Here is a 16,004-nt window from a genome sequence, read left to right as displayed (position 1 = left end):
TGAAATGAGTAAGGTAGTATACTTTTTGTATAAAAGGGAACTATAAAGCACTGAAAACCCGAAACATAAGAAGGTTCTCACACATTTGGCTTGTTGAAATCTTTTGGGTCAATTGTTTTTTATTTACATGGTCTAAAAACATATTTTACTTTCCTCTCAGCAACAAGAACAGGATGTGTCACTCTTTCTGGGAAAATGCCTCCTGTGTTTTGTCAAGTTTTATGAACAGGTGCGCCCAAGGTGCTTTTTAAGAAAAATCACTGGATATTTTTTTTACTGTGTAATTAAAATGAAAGCAAAAAAATGTGGACAGTAATGAATAATTTGTGTTATAAGTTTCCAGCGTATCAGTAAAGATTTTCCCTCAGATATCTTTTACAGAGCGTCCAACAACCGCCTTTGCCTTCGAGCCAAATGTGTACCACTCTGGAATTGTGGCCGCAGAAAGTCATTCCTCTGTGACCCACTTTGGACACCCCTAAACCAAATCTTAATCATTGTCAGAATCAGCTTCAGCCAAAGATTGTGTGCACAAACAAGAACTCAGACTTCGCTTTAAAAATTATGTGTGGTGGAACTAATACTGTTCATCCTCTTGGACACGCCATCCCCAAAGGAAAACATGGTGTTGTCACCATCATGCTGTGGGAATACTGGATAATACTGGATAGGGTAAACACAGGACAATCCTGCAGGAGTCTTGAGGTTCACTATCCAGCAGAAGAACCATCCTAAACATACAGCCAGAGCCAAAATGGAATGGTTTATATATATTAGAATGGCCCAGTCAAAGTCTAGGCCTATATCTGACTGGATGGAGAGCGTCTGAGCAGTAATGTTTAAGTACAAATTCTCAATCTGACTAAGCTTGAGCTATTTTGCAAAGAATTGGTGAAAATTTCCTTCTCTAGATGCAAAAGCTGATGGAGGCTTCCCATATAACACTAGCAGCTGTAACTGCAGCGAAAGGCAGATCTACAAAGTATTCAGTCTAAGGGGTTGATTACTTGTGTGCCATACTGTTCAGACTGTTTTGTGCTTTTCCTTTTATTTCACAAATGTACTACTTTGTGTTGGTGTATCACATAAGATCATGAAGAAATACACTGAGGTTTGTTGTAAAAGGTGAAAACCTTTGCAGACCACTGAATGTCACTTATGTTCATAGATTACTCTCACCTGAGATCCATGGGATCTCCTGTGGCTATGGATGTCTCCTCTCCTTTCTTTGGGAGGCTGGGGCTCTCTTGGAATCCAGATCTGGTCTCCAGGAGCACTGTGGGAAAGCTCATGAGGAGAGATCCCAGTTTGAGGCTCTTTCCGTGAAGGAGGAGACAAGAAGAGAAGCTCATCTAGGAAAGCTGGTCTGTGTTGCTGAGGGCTTGGAAGGCGCTCCTCCTGTTTGAAGGGAAGTTGTTCTGGGCCAGGTTTGTTGGCAGCTTTTTTGGGTTCTGTCACTGGTTTGTCTACAGACATCTCAACAGACTGTAGCTCCCATGGATCCTGAGGCGATGTTGTCCATACAGGGCTTGAGAAACCTACTGAAGTCTGCGGTGGCACCTTCCAGTTAACATCTCTTTCGGATGGAGGCGGCAACCTCACACCAAAGTCCACATCTAGTTCCAGAAAACCAGAAGCAGGAAACAAGTCTTTGCTTGGCGAGACTTGGTTGTGAGATGTGAAAGAGTCAATGTCAAGGATTGCAGGTTTATAAGGCTCCCTCCATCGTGGCGAAGGGTCACTGTGCTGAGGAGATGGCAGAGACGGAGCATCACTTCTGAGCACAGAATCCAGATCAAGAACTTGGGGTCTAAGTGCATGTGAATCCAACCAGAGCCTCTCCTGCTCCTCCTTCTTCTGCCGCTTCTCTTTCAGTCGTTGTCTCTCTGCTTCTTGTTGCTTGGCTATGTGCCTTATTTTCTCAGCCTCGGCTCTTTCCATCGTCTCCTTTGCTTTATCAAACTCCATCTCTCTGAGTCTGTCCAGCTCCTTCCTCTGCCGGTCCTTCTCCTGTTCACGTCTGAGCCTCTCGTTTTCAAACTGCTGTCTCTCGAGGTCCAGCTGCCTCTGTTTCTCCTTCTCCATTTCTCTCTGCCTCCAGTTCTCCATTTCAATCTCTTTCTGACGCTCCAACTCCTGTTTTGCTCTCTCTTTCTCGAGCTCTTTTATTTTCAACATTTCCTGCTCCAAGGCCAACTTTTTTAATTTTTCAGCCTCCCTCTCTTCTTCTCTTTGTCTCTGCTTCTCTAGCTCAACAAGCTGCTGCCTCTCCATCTCTATTATTCTTTCCAGCTCCTCCTTCCTCTTCCTTTCCTGCTCCTGTTCTCTTCTTAGCCTCTCCTTTTCTAACTGCTGTCTCTCCATGTCTAGCTGTCTCTTCATCTCCTTTTCTATGTCTCTTTCCCTCTGTTTTTCCAGCTCTCTCTTCCTTTCCATCTCCTTTTGTTTCGCTAATTTCTCCAGCTCTTTTATCTGCTGCATTTCCTGCTCTAAAGCCATCTGTTTTAATTTTTCGGCCTCCTTCTCTGCCTTTTCTCTCTGTCTCTGCCTTTCTAACTCAACCAGCTGTTGCATCTCCATTTCTTTCTGCTTCTCCTTTTCACGCTCCCTCTCTCTTTTGATCTCTTTCTGCCTCTCCAGTTCTTGTTTTTCTTTCTGGAGGTGCTGCTGTCGCTCCTTCTCCAATTCTTCCTGGTTTTGTTTTTCGAGCTCGAACTGTTTTTGCCGTTGCTGTTTCTCCTCAAATTCTTTTTTCTCCTTTTCAAATGCTTTCTGTCTCTGTCTTTCAAACTCTCTCTGCCTGTCCCACTCCTTCATTCTTTCAAAATTCACTTGCTTTTCCATTTTCTGGTGCTTCTGTTTTTCCCTCTCAAGCTCATTCATTTTAGTCATGTTTCTTTCCGTTTCCCCCTGCTGCTCTTTTTTCTCTTTAACTTCTATTATCTCCTGTTTTGTCTGTTCATCCATCTGGGACCTGATCTCCATGGATGGGATGTGATTCCTTGGCATAAATTGATCACATTTCTCTTGAGAGGGGGAGATTTGCCCAAAAGCTTCTTCCAGCGAGGGGTTCCTCCTAACTGAAAAGATTTGTCCCTGTGAGCCACCCAGAGCTGACCTCACAGATCGGTCCTTGAAGGGCAGATTGGCATCCACAAAGCTTGTTCCTCCACCTCCAGGAGAAGCCAGCTCCTGCATTTGTCCAGTCAAAGCAAAGTATGTCACCCTGGGTTTCTGCTGCTCTTCTGACTGCAGGATTTTTAAGCGTTTGGGGGCTGCAGCCACTTCATCCCGATATTTGTCCGAAGTCACCTTTGCATCCCTTTCTGATTCCTTCAGCATCCCTTTATCCAGACTTCCACATTGGTCAAAACCTGTAGTGGTCCATTTCTGTAAAGCCCCCACTCTGAGAAACCGTGGCTGTGGTTCCGCTGCTGAAGCTGGTTGTGCTGGTGCCGGATCAGTTATCTGTATACCAGGCCTGGTTCGCTCTGAGCGTCTGGAACGGAGCGTCATGGCCTTGTCTTCCCATTGGGCTGCAGGGATGCTCTCACTTATGGCCCGGTTCTCTTCAGCTGCCAGGACTGTGTCAAAGGCATGCGACACCCAGAAAGGACTTGATGGAGATGCAGGTTCCTTGTAAGTGGCAGTGACTAGAGCTCCATCCTCATCATTTCTTCTCATAAAGAACGTGGCAACAGGAGAATCCCTGGTTGTGCTTGGAGATTCATCCTGGTCCATCATGAACACACTTTGCCTCTCCACAATGTTTTCAAACATAGACGCTCTCACTGTGTGTAATTCAGCACCAGAACCACTTTCCTTGAAAGGAGTACCCGGCTGTCCTGCCTCAGATCCTTCATGTATGAAGTCCTTTCTGAACTCTGCTGAGGAATCTTTCAAATCCAAAAACATCTTCTGGTCATTAGGAGTGCTTGTTGATTCCTCAGCCTGGGAAAATGAGAGCAGATCCACAGAGCACAAGTTAACGTATTCGTATATAACCTTTTCAAAACTCTTAAACAGAATAATCAGAAAGAGAGACAGTTTAAACACAGCTCTGCAATGTTTTACAAACATTAAACCAGAAAATAAACCAAATATGACTCTACAAACAGAACAAGACACAATATAAGAGGTCAACAGCTTAATGCTCCTTTTCATATGCAAACTATTAGGAGTGGTTGAGGAGCTGAAATAATAACCAAGTTTTACTAAAATGACCTTCCCCCACTGACGGCTACAGGGACTGATTTTATGTAGAGGTCTTAGGTTTCAAACCGTTTTGTCCATTTATGACTTTTGTTTTCTGTTGCGATGCCTGTTACCTGCAACAAACACTGTTATCTGAATAAAAGCAAATCAATTATCGTGAATCACTGAATTGACACAGGGAATAAGTGTTGAACACATGAAGGAAAGGATGTGCAAAAAGACAGTAGGCCTAGAAAAAAATGAAATGTGTCCATTCTTAGAAAGAAATCCTGCTGCTATGTGCAAATTAATATCAGCTGGTTTAATATCAAATAATGACTTAAGACTTATTAAAGTGTTGCACAGAGTGGTATGATTGGCAAAATCAGAGACCTTTCAGAAAGACCTTTAATTGTTGCAAAACATACTAACTGCACTAGTTACAGGTTCCTCACTTGTGAATGCCCCAGGGAGTGCCAATAAAACCATAATTCAAGTGGAAAGGACGTCTTTTCACAATAAACCACTCATGGCCAGATGACCCTCGTAAGGTTTCTGACAGGGGAGTAAAAAGAATCATCTTAAGAGGTGTCCAAGAACCCAGGAGCACTGAAGAAAAGCTTTAGAAAGGCCAAGAAATGGAAGGTACAGTTTTCCAATGAAAATAATAAATAATTCCCTCAACCCCAATGACCTTTATCTACACTACCTGCATAAGACTCCACTGTTGAATGGAAAAATGGACAGTGACATGTTGATAAGAATCTGAACATAAAGAGAGTGTTGATTTCCAAGTAGAACAATAGTCTCAAACAAACGGTCAGGGAAAATCTTAACTGGAAAGAAAACAAAACCGCCAGAACAGGCCTAGTGAACATTCTTGGAAAGAACTTAAGATCCTAGTTCACATAAAAGACCCCCAGAACCGTCAAAGTATTAAGACAATTTGTATGGAAGAATAAGGGATATGCATATCTGAACAATGCATGTAACAAGTTTCTCCATACCAGAGACGTCTTGGAGTAGTCGTTACCCATCAAAGCTTTCCCTAAAGCTTTTATAAATTTCTGTATTCTTATGTCCTGAGTCGATCCAATGCTAAGCAAAACGTTGACCTGTTACCACAAGCTTCACACTGGACTGACTATACAAACAGCAACTTCAACACATTTTAAAAACAAGACCTGGGTGCACAAGTTTTAATTTGGTATTCATTTTGTAAGGTATGGATAAATTATAGGTACAGGTTCAAATATCTGTATATCTGTGGGTGAAATGGTAATCTTATACAATGAAGCCAAAACAGAGAGATCTTAAGGTTGTCTCAAAGCCAGATGGCAGTTCTGTGCTCCTGCATGGATGCATATGTTTCCTTTTCCTCTTTTTCACTCAAATTAAAGAAATACTACTGGTAGTAGTATAGTATTAGTATAGTTACCATTAAAGTTACATTTAGAAACCACTTTTGCAGCAGACACAAACAGAAGGCAAGTAAAGTTTATTTATATAACACCAACATAACACCATTCACACAAATGGGAATTCGAAGTGCCTTTCAGGACAGCGAAGAATAGACAGAAAAAAAACAACAGACAGGCAGGGATGTTAAAAGTGCACCAAGTATTAGAGGTAGCTGACCCTTGGTCTTTACAATGTTTTGTCCTCAGCGAGCGCAGAGGGAACCTAAAGGAGCAGATCTCCCCTCCAGCTGCTACTAGCAGAATGGCGCCCGTTTTCAGTGCAAGTATTAGTTGGAAAGAGTGAACTCAGCTGAGGGTTGTTGTTTTGTGTTTTGAGCTAGACTAAACCGTTTGAGACAAAGTGTACCCAGAGTCCTAAAAATGAAAACACAAGTTGGCAAAATTGTGCAAACTCATTAAAACAAAGTTAGAATAGCTCCTTGCTCTAGGTCATGGTGCGTTATGTTCTTAGGTTTGAAACCCTCACCTCGACCACAAAACATTTCGCACAATTGTTTCCTGGGTTCTTCCTGAACACCCTAACCAGAATCATTTAAACACAGGGTGACAGTTTGGGTGTTTTTCCAGGCCTGAGTGGTGACATGCTGAAAAAACTTCTACTTACGGCACAGCGTACAAATATGAATTAAAATATTATATGACCGTTTAACCCAGGATGAACACTATTTCAAATACTATGGCATTCATGTCATTATGAGTGTATGTAAGCTTCTGACCTCAGCTGGATGTGCACGTTTTGAACTGTAGACCCCTACATGCTCTCTAACCTGTCATTTCCTTCATTCCTTTACATTCTTCACGCAATAGGCTACAAAGCGTTTCCTAACACTGAGCTGTAAAAACACGTTTCCCTGCTATTCTCATTTGTCTGCTAAAAATATACTGAACCAAATAACTGCTGCAAAGCTGGGTCCTTTTCTTACCCCTCGCTGAGGAGCTCTGCTGGTCTCGTGCCGATCTCCTGCCTCAGTGAGTGAAACAGGGTCTGGTGAGCGCTCGAATGAAAACCTGATGAACATATATCACACAACACAAAAGCATGCATGACAATGGAACTCATGCACACAAAGAAAACACTGAACAAACTGAGAGAATGAGTGTAGTTCCTACTTCTTGGTAAGGTCGAGAGGTAACGGCCGAGGCTTCAGCGCCGGTTTCGCCGCTGGAATCGAAGTTGGCGTAGAATCTTCAGTCAGCTGCTTGATGAGCTGTTTAACACCCACGGATGTTTCTGAATCTGGTGATGGCTGCACTGGAGAGAGCAGATCAGCCGCTGCGCCCGGAGAGGACGATGAATCCACTAGGAGATTTATTCGAGACTTGATGCTAGTCACAGGCTTAATCTGTTCAGCGTCATTCACAGCAGTTTCTTCTGCCTTTTTGTCGTTCTGGTTAGAGTGAGCAGGATCAGCAACACCATCAGTACTTTCTGATGTTATGCAGGAAGGAGTTTTATCTTGCTCATTATCCTGTGGGGGCACCTGCTCTGCTGGAGTGTCTCCTTTGGGGCTTTTACGGTGCAGAGACAGACCAATTGACTCAAACTTTGATGTGAGATCAGCTGAAAGGGGTCGCCTTGCTACCCAACGAGGAGCAGGAACTGGTGTCTCTGTTTTAGCTGGTGAAGCTGGGAAAATGGCTGAAACGGGTCTGGGCCTGAGGCTTCTGGGCTGTGTTCGAAGTTGCACAGCTGCTTCAGGCTGAGCTTTGTTTTTTTCATCTTCATGCTGCCCTACTGCAGCAAGAAAATCCATCGATTTAGCTCGTGTAATGGGTCCTTCTTTATTCTGCCCACTCTCATTTTTGTTTGAAGTGGTTCCAGACCACTCAGCTGCTGAATATGTTTTAAGACTTTTGGAATAGGCCAAGGTTGACACAGCAGGTTTCCGCCTCCCAATCGGCACTGGACGGGTTGATTTACTGGGCTCCCCAGGATCAAGAGGGGGGACTGGTTTAAAAGGCTGGATCACAGGCTTGGTTGTCTGCCCAGTTTTCAATTTATTAGGTGTTCTAAAGGAAGTAGCAGCAGGACGGTTAGGATTGGTGGACACTGGTCTCGCTACTGGTTTTGGTGTATTTGGCAGATCTGATTTGGATCCAGCAATGCGAGTGGACTCTGGGCGAGGTTTGGCGTGGGGCTTGGGGGCGAGTATGGGCTTAATGGTGGGGTTTTTCTCCACAGCGAACGGCTTGGGAGTGAGTCGAGGCTTGGGATTTGGGGCGGGTTTGTTGGTTTCTGATACAATGATGTGAGACTCGCTGAGAGAAGGGATCTCCATGACGTTCTTATTGATGGAGTCCGTCAGGGGACTCAGGTGGAGTCGTCCTCCAGCACCTGTCCTCCCAACCTCACCGGTCTGAACCTCCACCTGAGCAGCCATCCTTTTCAACAAACACAAAACAAAGAAAGATTTTTTTTTTTTTACTTCTCAACAAAAGGTCTAAAGCACACAATAATTAATCTCAATTACTCTTCAAACTCTATTAAGCCCTTGAAGGAGTACCTCTCATTATCAGCCTTAGAACAGCTTTATTAATGGTGAGACTTTCAAAAAGCCTGAAAATATATTCATCTTTAATTGCAGTAACATAAAGAGATTCAAAGTGAGTCTTGTAGATAAAAACTTTTCTCTAACTCCCTGCGGTCACGTTTTTTGGCACCACTAACAAATCCTGAAAAATAAATATAACTATGAACAATTTTTATATGTTATAACTTATTATAAAGCATCTTACTTGAAGATAGGAGTCTAGTAATTTTTAATAAGTAAGCTAAAAATTTCCCTGGGATATAACTCTACATATGCCCATTTCTTTACATATTCAAAAATGGAGACACATGGTTTAAGCACAACTGCCTTAGTTTAATGGATAAAAGAAAACAGCGACTCCTCAAAACTTTCCCATATCTGAATGTCAGAATGTCCTGGGAAATCAGATAGAGAATGGAACTAACGGATGCTCTGCCCTGGCTTGTGACCTATTGGTCAAAAACGTGAAAACTGTAATCAGTTTTTATTAGAAAACACAGCAATTCAATTGGTATCAGGTCGTGATGACAGCAACACTCTTTGGTGTGGATGCCGATACTGAGGTGAATACAGCTTGTTTCACTCTCAGTAAAGTGTATAAAATTAATTTAGAGGAAGCACATTGATGTACGAAGCTGTCTGAAGGGAAACTATTTGCCCACGTCTGTGGTTTATTCAGGATGAGAGAGAGCAAATCTTTTAGCAGATAACGATAGGGCTAAAATGATACAACAGAGCTGCTCGGTTTAATCCTTTTGAAAATGTTCTGTTAAGGAACATGCTGAATTTAGAAATGCTGTTCTTATATAATCTTATTTTATAGATCTTGAAGAGAAATCGGTCTTGACAGGTCAAAGCTTAACAAAACCACAGACAAGGAATCGCCCACAAACTGATCAGAGCATATTGTACAAACCTCTCCAAACCACACTGATAGAAAGCTAAAGCAAACAGTGACATTCTGGGGAATCACGACAAGTAGTAATTTTAAGGCTTTTGTACATATCTTTACTGGAGGTAAAGCGGATGGAGATATATTTGTTATTTTTATGGCCATAAGAGCTTAAAATCAGAAGAGTGGAAAAACAATGAATTTAGATTAGATTTACTGACACATTTTAGATCAAATAAAAATAAAATATTAATTTATCAAACACACTGAAATGATTCTTTACAGGCTGCATTTATAAAGTCTACTGTGGCTAATCAAAGCTCTACATGCATAGGTTGACCTAATGGATTTTACTCAGGTTCACTGAACATGAACAGCAAAGAGTCAACAACTGGACAAACTATATACAATACATAAACAACTGATGCTGAGTCACATTTCTAAAAAAATGTATCAAAGCACCTGCTTCTATCGAATAAATACACAAACGACTTGCCATAAGAGCATAATTATACTACAGCCAATATTCATTTTTTGTTATTGCACTAAAGCAATAAAAACACATGTATGTATTGTCTTAGGCATGAGGTGGTAAAAGATACTCTATGTAATTAAAAATACTATGGTTTCATGGTATCACATTATTAACACAAACATTTAAAACAAAAATGTATAACTTGGTCAAAAGGCATATTTTCCCCAAAACAGAAAAGCAACAATTACTACTTTTCAATTAGCTGGAATATTGCTTTGGTTAGCTAGCCTGGAGTCTGCTTCTCAACTAACATGACCACTGTACTTTCTAAAAACCATCAACTTTATGAAAGCAAGGGGCACTCCATTTGGTTTCTACACCATGACTTTTCAAACAGATGACTTTCTGTCTCGGAAATGAGAGATAGGTGCAGGGGTGACGGTAGTGCGCCAAAATTCTCTCTGTCATTTCATTAAAAATGACTTCAGACCTTACAAACGGTAGGAGGGAACAGCGGAGGCCGGCCCATGCTTGATAACAATCACCTGTAACTGGAGCGTTTCTTGTCTGACTGCAAATACCCGGATGTGGCATCTATACCATAACAGCTTGGTACGAGTACATGTAACACCCCCACAAAGAAAGCGCCTCTGTTGTCTTTCTTTTTTCCAAACAGGTTTTATTGTTGTTTGGATAGTTCAGTAGAAAAATATCAAAGCAACCCAAGAAAACATGCAGCACTAGCTGGAATTACTGGTGTAGCAGTAATCAGGAGTCACAACCGTATATTTCTGAGGTGAGTCCCAGGACAGGCAGGGGTGGACAACAGCACAATGGTACTGTTTACATTGCTTGTAACTCAGACATGTCAGCCTTCTACGTTGAATGGAGGATCCCACAGCTAACTTTTAGCAGACTGCTGTTAAAGATCCAGCTCTACCATTTAATAATTTGCATGTGCATTTTTTAACTGTTGCTTTATTTAAGCAATTAGACAACTGAAATTAATGATTAAATCAAATTAATCCACTGTTACCATAGTGATAATGTTTTTAAAAACTAGACATAAGCAATTGTTTACCGGCCCTTTAAGTGGCTCTTTGACGTCTGATCATGCTTCCCACATGTTCCTGTGCTCATTGACTTTATAACACAGACATTTTAGAAAAATTACATGATTCATCAAGTAAACCGCTACAGGCTCCTACCTGACCAGAGGTCAACCGTCTGCTGTAGAGCTTGGGCCTTTGCTGTAGCTTAGCCTCGATGTCATAGCACACAAGGGGGACAGAGTTGAAGATGCCTAAAAGAAATACACTTGGTGTCAATAACGTGCAGAAGCTTTTAAATTGTTGAGACGGGAGTGTTTAAGACCAAGCCAGAAGAAAAGAAAAATAATAAATCACTGCAGAGCCTCAAAAGGGTTGTCCAACTGCAGCGTTCTCATGTACTCCTTACTGAAACAAATAAATGATAATATGCCACACTCACACAGACTTGAGTAAACAGAGTCACGCCCTTACAGTTGAGTCATCTACAGCCTACGTTCAGATGTAAAATACAGCAAAATGCTCCAGGAAAATCATTAACTCTACACTGCTCTCTGTTGACTCTTTGCAGTTCGCGTATTTGCATTAAGGCCTGGATCACTACTCCTACCACCTCACACATTTTACTACATGTATGTCTATGCAAAATCAATCTGTGGGTATATAGAAGTGCAATTAACATTATTTTATGATCTTTTTTGTATGACTCCAGGAATGAGGAAAGAGAGCAATGCTGAGAAAGCACTGTGGCAAGAAGACACTGCAAAGTTTTAAAAATTGACCTTTTCATGACGACAGGAAAAGCCTTTGCAAAGATGGAATGCTAAATATTTATTCTTATGGTGGGTCGGGCAGCTCAGCAGGAATTAGGACAGCCTCGGTCTTATATAGGGTAAGACACAACACATTTCATTATTTAAAACTGCAAGTAAGTACATACATGCAACAATCACTTATTTTATGAAGATATAGCAGAAAGCATGAGTTCAATCCATATATCTGCCATACTGCTTTAAGAAAGTCACAGCTGCATGTTGAGCTTTAGCAGACAGTTCATGTGGAACAGTAAGTCACAGGGTAAACCTGTAAGGAGCATGTTTTGTTTTAAAAGCAAAGAATATCAAGTCAGTAACCTGGCGTAGCCGGTTATTCAAAGGTTACACAAAAGAATTTCCCTTCGAGGTTTATCTCAAAACTAATTCTAATGTAGTGCAAAAATGAAAGCCAACCAACTATTAAATGTAGTAATTATCCAAAAGTGCAACTAAAGATGGCAGCCGTCATTCATCTGTACAGATAAATATCAGGGGTCTTTTCCATTGCCTGTAGGAAGCCCTAGACTTCTGAAGGCCCAGGTCGCGTTTCAAAACAAATAAACCCGGATAATTTCACTTATATGGGTAAATGGTCCTGGTCTGGAGTAGGTCTTTTCAGCTTTCCCCGGGCTCTGTTAAAGGGGCGGAGCTGTGTGCAGCAAGGCTTGGTACCAGTTGCTTCAGTAACAGCAGAGGTTACTATACAAATTAAGCATTTTTATACCATTAATTTATCACAAAAAGTAGTTTTAAGATGTTTTAAAGAAACAAAGCAGACCTCAAAACTTGATCTTTGCAGTCAGTTCATCAACAATGAGCCTAATCTCGGCCCGGCACTCTGGGATTTCCCTCTACCTGTTATCTGTTTGTGGCGACTTAAAGTGAAGTGTTTAGTAGATACGTGGTGAATAACCGCGAGTACCAGAAAATAAAACAGAATATTTTTCGCTCGAAATTTTAAACTTTTTAAGTCATTGTTTATTAAGTCATTAATTATAAACTGTTTCACCACAGTTCTGTTAAACAAATATTTTAATGTAGTGCTGATGTTCTGTAGTTATGATATAAGTTTACCTGCTGATAATAAAAGAAGAATAAGTGTGTTCATCAGTGTTTAATATTTATTGTAAATGAATCCTGCCATTGTAAAGCAACAACTCTGGCCTGATGCAGGTTGGGAGAAATTTTATTGTAAAATGATTTAAACTTTTCCTGCTTATGGATCCAGAGCGTCTTAAGGAATAATGGAAGGAATTAATCAATTTTATAACTCTAAAGCTGCTCATCATCTGTTATTATTATCAGTTGAAACAAAAAAAACTAACTTTTAAACCGAGTAAAGGAATAATGCCATTACTGGAATGAACTTGTATTGCAGTTCTCTTCACAATTTCCGATTTAAATAAATTGTCCTTGGCAACGAGAAAGGAACGTAAGAAATTCCCTGGGATTTCTATTACCTGGGTAAAACAATCCTGGGGCTTTAGGTGGAAAAGGGGCTATTTATAAACATGGCGTACGCACAAAACAGGGCCTGAAACCAGAACTGAAATTGGCATACGTTACATTCCACGCAAAGGTTGTGATCTATAAAAAACAAACTCGACGGAGGAATCTGCGGACCCTCACGCAAAATCTGACCCATACGTACGCTCGCTCTGGAGTCAGGGAGAACTGTCAACTTAGATGGAGAGGTGAGGATCTGAAGCGACACTTTATCACGATTCCTCCCAGACATCCAATTTCTCTCCATATCAAACTTTGATCGACTTCATCATACACATTCAGAACCGCAGTGTTATTTATGCTTGCGCCTGAGAGCCGTAACTGTACATTAGGACCTTTCACATAAATAAGAAGAACAGCTATAAGCCAATTTATAATCTTAAATGACAGTCTGCACAACATTTCATCAAAGTTTGCTCACCATTACGTTACTCTCCCCGATGATCACCAGGGTGATGTGTACCACAGATTAACACAGAAATTGTGACAAGGTGTGAAGCAATAACACAGATTGCTGTAAACATTTAAAAAACATTGGAAACACTCAGGCATAATGCTGCACGATGGATGCATTGAAGCGGCTGGAAGACCTTGCAAATGGGAGAATTAAGAGGGAATGCGTTTTTAGGGATCACCAAGGATTCCTGGCCCATCATGATGACTGGCTAATATGCCGATTTAGATTCACTAGAGCATTGCTCTTGGATCTATGTGCTGAACTGGGTCCAGTATTGGAAAGACCAACCCGGCGGAACCAGGCCATCCCCGTTCAATTACTTGTGTTAACCACTCTAGTGTTCCTGGCAGCTGGCTCTCACCAGCGCAAATTAGCTGACAGGTATGTGTTTAACATAATCAACAATTAATTAATTCTCTACCTGAATTCTCTCCACCTCATACACCACCACCTTGATTTCTGCCCCTGTGAAATTGCTTTTCTTTGCTCTTTTCTCCACGGTTACCACTGTTAACCATGAAATAACATAGATCAGCCGGCCCATTTAAATACATGTGATTTATAAAGGGGAACTTGCTTGTTGGTATGCATTCACATGGTTTCATAATTCTGGATTTTTTTGGTGTACACCATTTTTGGCTTTTGGGCGTATGTCCACTTTTAGTATAGATCCTATGCAACGTTTTATAAACGAAACCCCTGGACTGTATCAGGAAACCATGCAATGATGTTGGTGAACGTTTCAATAACGATACAACTTGCAATAGTAAAACAAATACTTTAATATGCAATATTAAAGGTTTTCCTCTTTGGGAGCAATTTTAAGAATGGTGTTAAAATATCATTAGCTAGTATTTATTGCAATCTAAGCAGTTCTTTGCCATGTTAATATTAAATCAGATGTTTGGTTCATGGTTTGAATAATATGTCTATAATTTTCTCAGATTTTTACTAAACCCAAAACTGCATCAAAACACGTTACTTGATGATCCATTCTGGACCAAAAATGATTAGAGTATTTTGAGCCTAAAATACACTGACCTTTCAGTATTTGATCTACTGATTATCAATCAAGAGAACATTTACCAATTGTTTGGTGTACATTTAAACTTTAATAGATCATTCAATAAATGTTTAACACAAATGAGCTTTAATCTGTTATATTCCTTGCACACACAAGAAATCAGAACATTAACAAGCTGTTAAATAAACAAAGATGCAAAAATCCCGAGAAAGCAAAATCAGGAATTGTTGTTGCTATTCATAAATCATAACTGAGAACACCACAGCTTTTTGAAAATATATTAAATATCAGAAAGATGGAAATGTTTGGAAGAATAATTGAGAATAACGCTTTATCCATTAAAAAACCTGTAGCTTTTATATTTCTCTAATGTGGTTTTTTTTTTTTCGGGTTTTCTAGGCTTAAAAATCCGACAAGGCAGATCACAACCCGCAAAAGAAAAAAGAAACGAAAAAGCAAAGGAGAGTGGTATCGGCCGGCCGGAAAAGCCTGGCTGGTGCATCTCTAAAAAAAAGTCAATGTATTCAGACTTTATGAGACAAACATGAAGAGGATGTGTACTATGTCTGATAAATTTTAATCACCAACATTCTCCCAGCCAAAGCTATTTTAGTTTTAAAATTCAACAAGTGTTATCTCTTCCTTGTTTCGTCCCAGCTCATCCCGACTATCTGGATCAGTGGACAGGATCTGGGTCTAATTTATCGACGGACGGAGCTCCTCCTGCACAGAACAGGACTGAAATTCACCAAGAAAAACTTGTTCACATGCAGCGAAGAGCCCGGACTTATGGACTACCATGGAGACTTTTAATCCGCACCAACACACTGCTCGCTAGCAACCGTAGGCTAACAACTCAAGAAGCTGAACTTACAAAATGGAAACACAGACTGAACCTGTCTTTCTTTTCTGCCTGGTCCATCCATACTGGAAACAACTTACCAAACGGAGGAGTTTTTTTTTTTTTTTTTTTTTTTTCTGGCACCGTCGAATCAACTCCAAACTCGGTGTATTCAGCCAACTTTGTACATTGGTTCCAGAAGCTCGGGACTTGGTTAATGCACAGGCTAGCTGAGAGGCTAATTTAGCTGGTTTACTCAGCTAGCTAAATGACTGGCTATCCCGTCTCAGGTTCCAGTGTTGTTGACAGGATAGACCAGGCAGCGCTGAGCAGCCAGCAAGCCGTCCCACTGGTTAACCACAAAGCTCCATCAAGCTAGCCAAAGAGTTACCGGTGTTCCGGCTAGTACTTTCAAAATAAATGACAGAACTAACATAAACATAATATCCACTGGTGTCTGTTTTTACTAACAGTTGTACACTGACAATATAGACACATTTGGGTAAAGATGTATGGATTATGACAGCAAGATTTTACTAAATCCAATGTTTCTTTCAAGGTGTGTTGAGGTAACAATACTCCCAGTTTCGATCGCTACTAGTATTAATAACCACCGTGGCAGACAAGCAACATTTGATCTATCTCTAAATAGATTCTAAAGCTTCCTTTACCCAGTTAAAGTCAGTTTATATTTAGGCCCGAGCAGGAAAACTGCAAGGGCCTGTTGTAAACGTAGGAT

General features: G+C 40.8%; 1 protein-coding gene across 1 annotated transcript in view; it reads right to left on the bottom strand.

Annotated features, from left to right (window-relative positions):
• The window catches only part of si:ch73-138n13.1 (uncharacterized protein KIAA1671), a 39,568-nt gene extending 23,858 nt beyond the window's left edge, over positions 1-15,710 (bottom strand). The window contains exons 1-5 of the mRNA XM_047380204.1: positions 15,367-15,710; positions 10,782-10,876; positions 6,786-8,057; positions 6,599-6,683; positions 1,180-3,951 (exon numbers count right to left, since the gene is read on the bottom strand). Coding sequence (XP_047236160.1) covers positions 1,180-3,951; positions 6,599-6,683; positions 6,786-8,056 — 4,128 coding nt within the window. The 5' untranslated portion in view covers position 8,057; positions 10,782-10,876; positions 15,367-15,710. The remainder of the gene's footprint in view (positions 1-1,179; positions 3,952-6,598; positions 6,684-6,785; positions 8,058-10,781; positions 10,877-15,366) is intronic.
• Positions 15,711-16,004: the final 294 nt, after the last annotated feature.

This window comes from Girardinichthys multiradiatus, chromosome 12, assembly GCF_021462225.1.
Source record: "Girardinichthys multiradiatus isolate DD_20200921_A chromosome 12, DD_fGirMul_XY1, whole genome shotgun sequence".
NCBI lineage: Eukaryota > Metazoa > Chordata > Actinopteri > Cyprinodontiformes > Goodeidae > Girardinichthys > Girardinichthys multiradiatus.
This window is presented reverse-complemented; position numbering and strand designations above follow the sequence as displayed.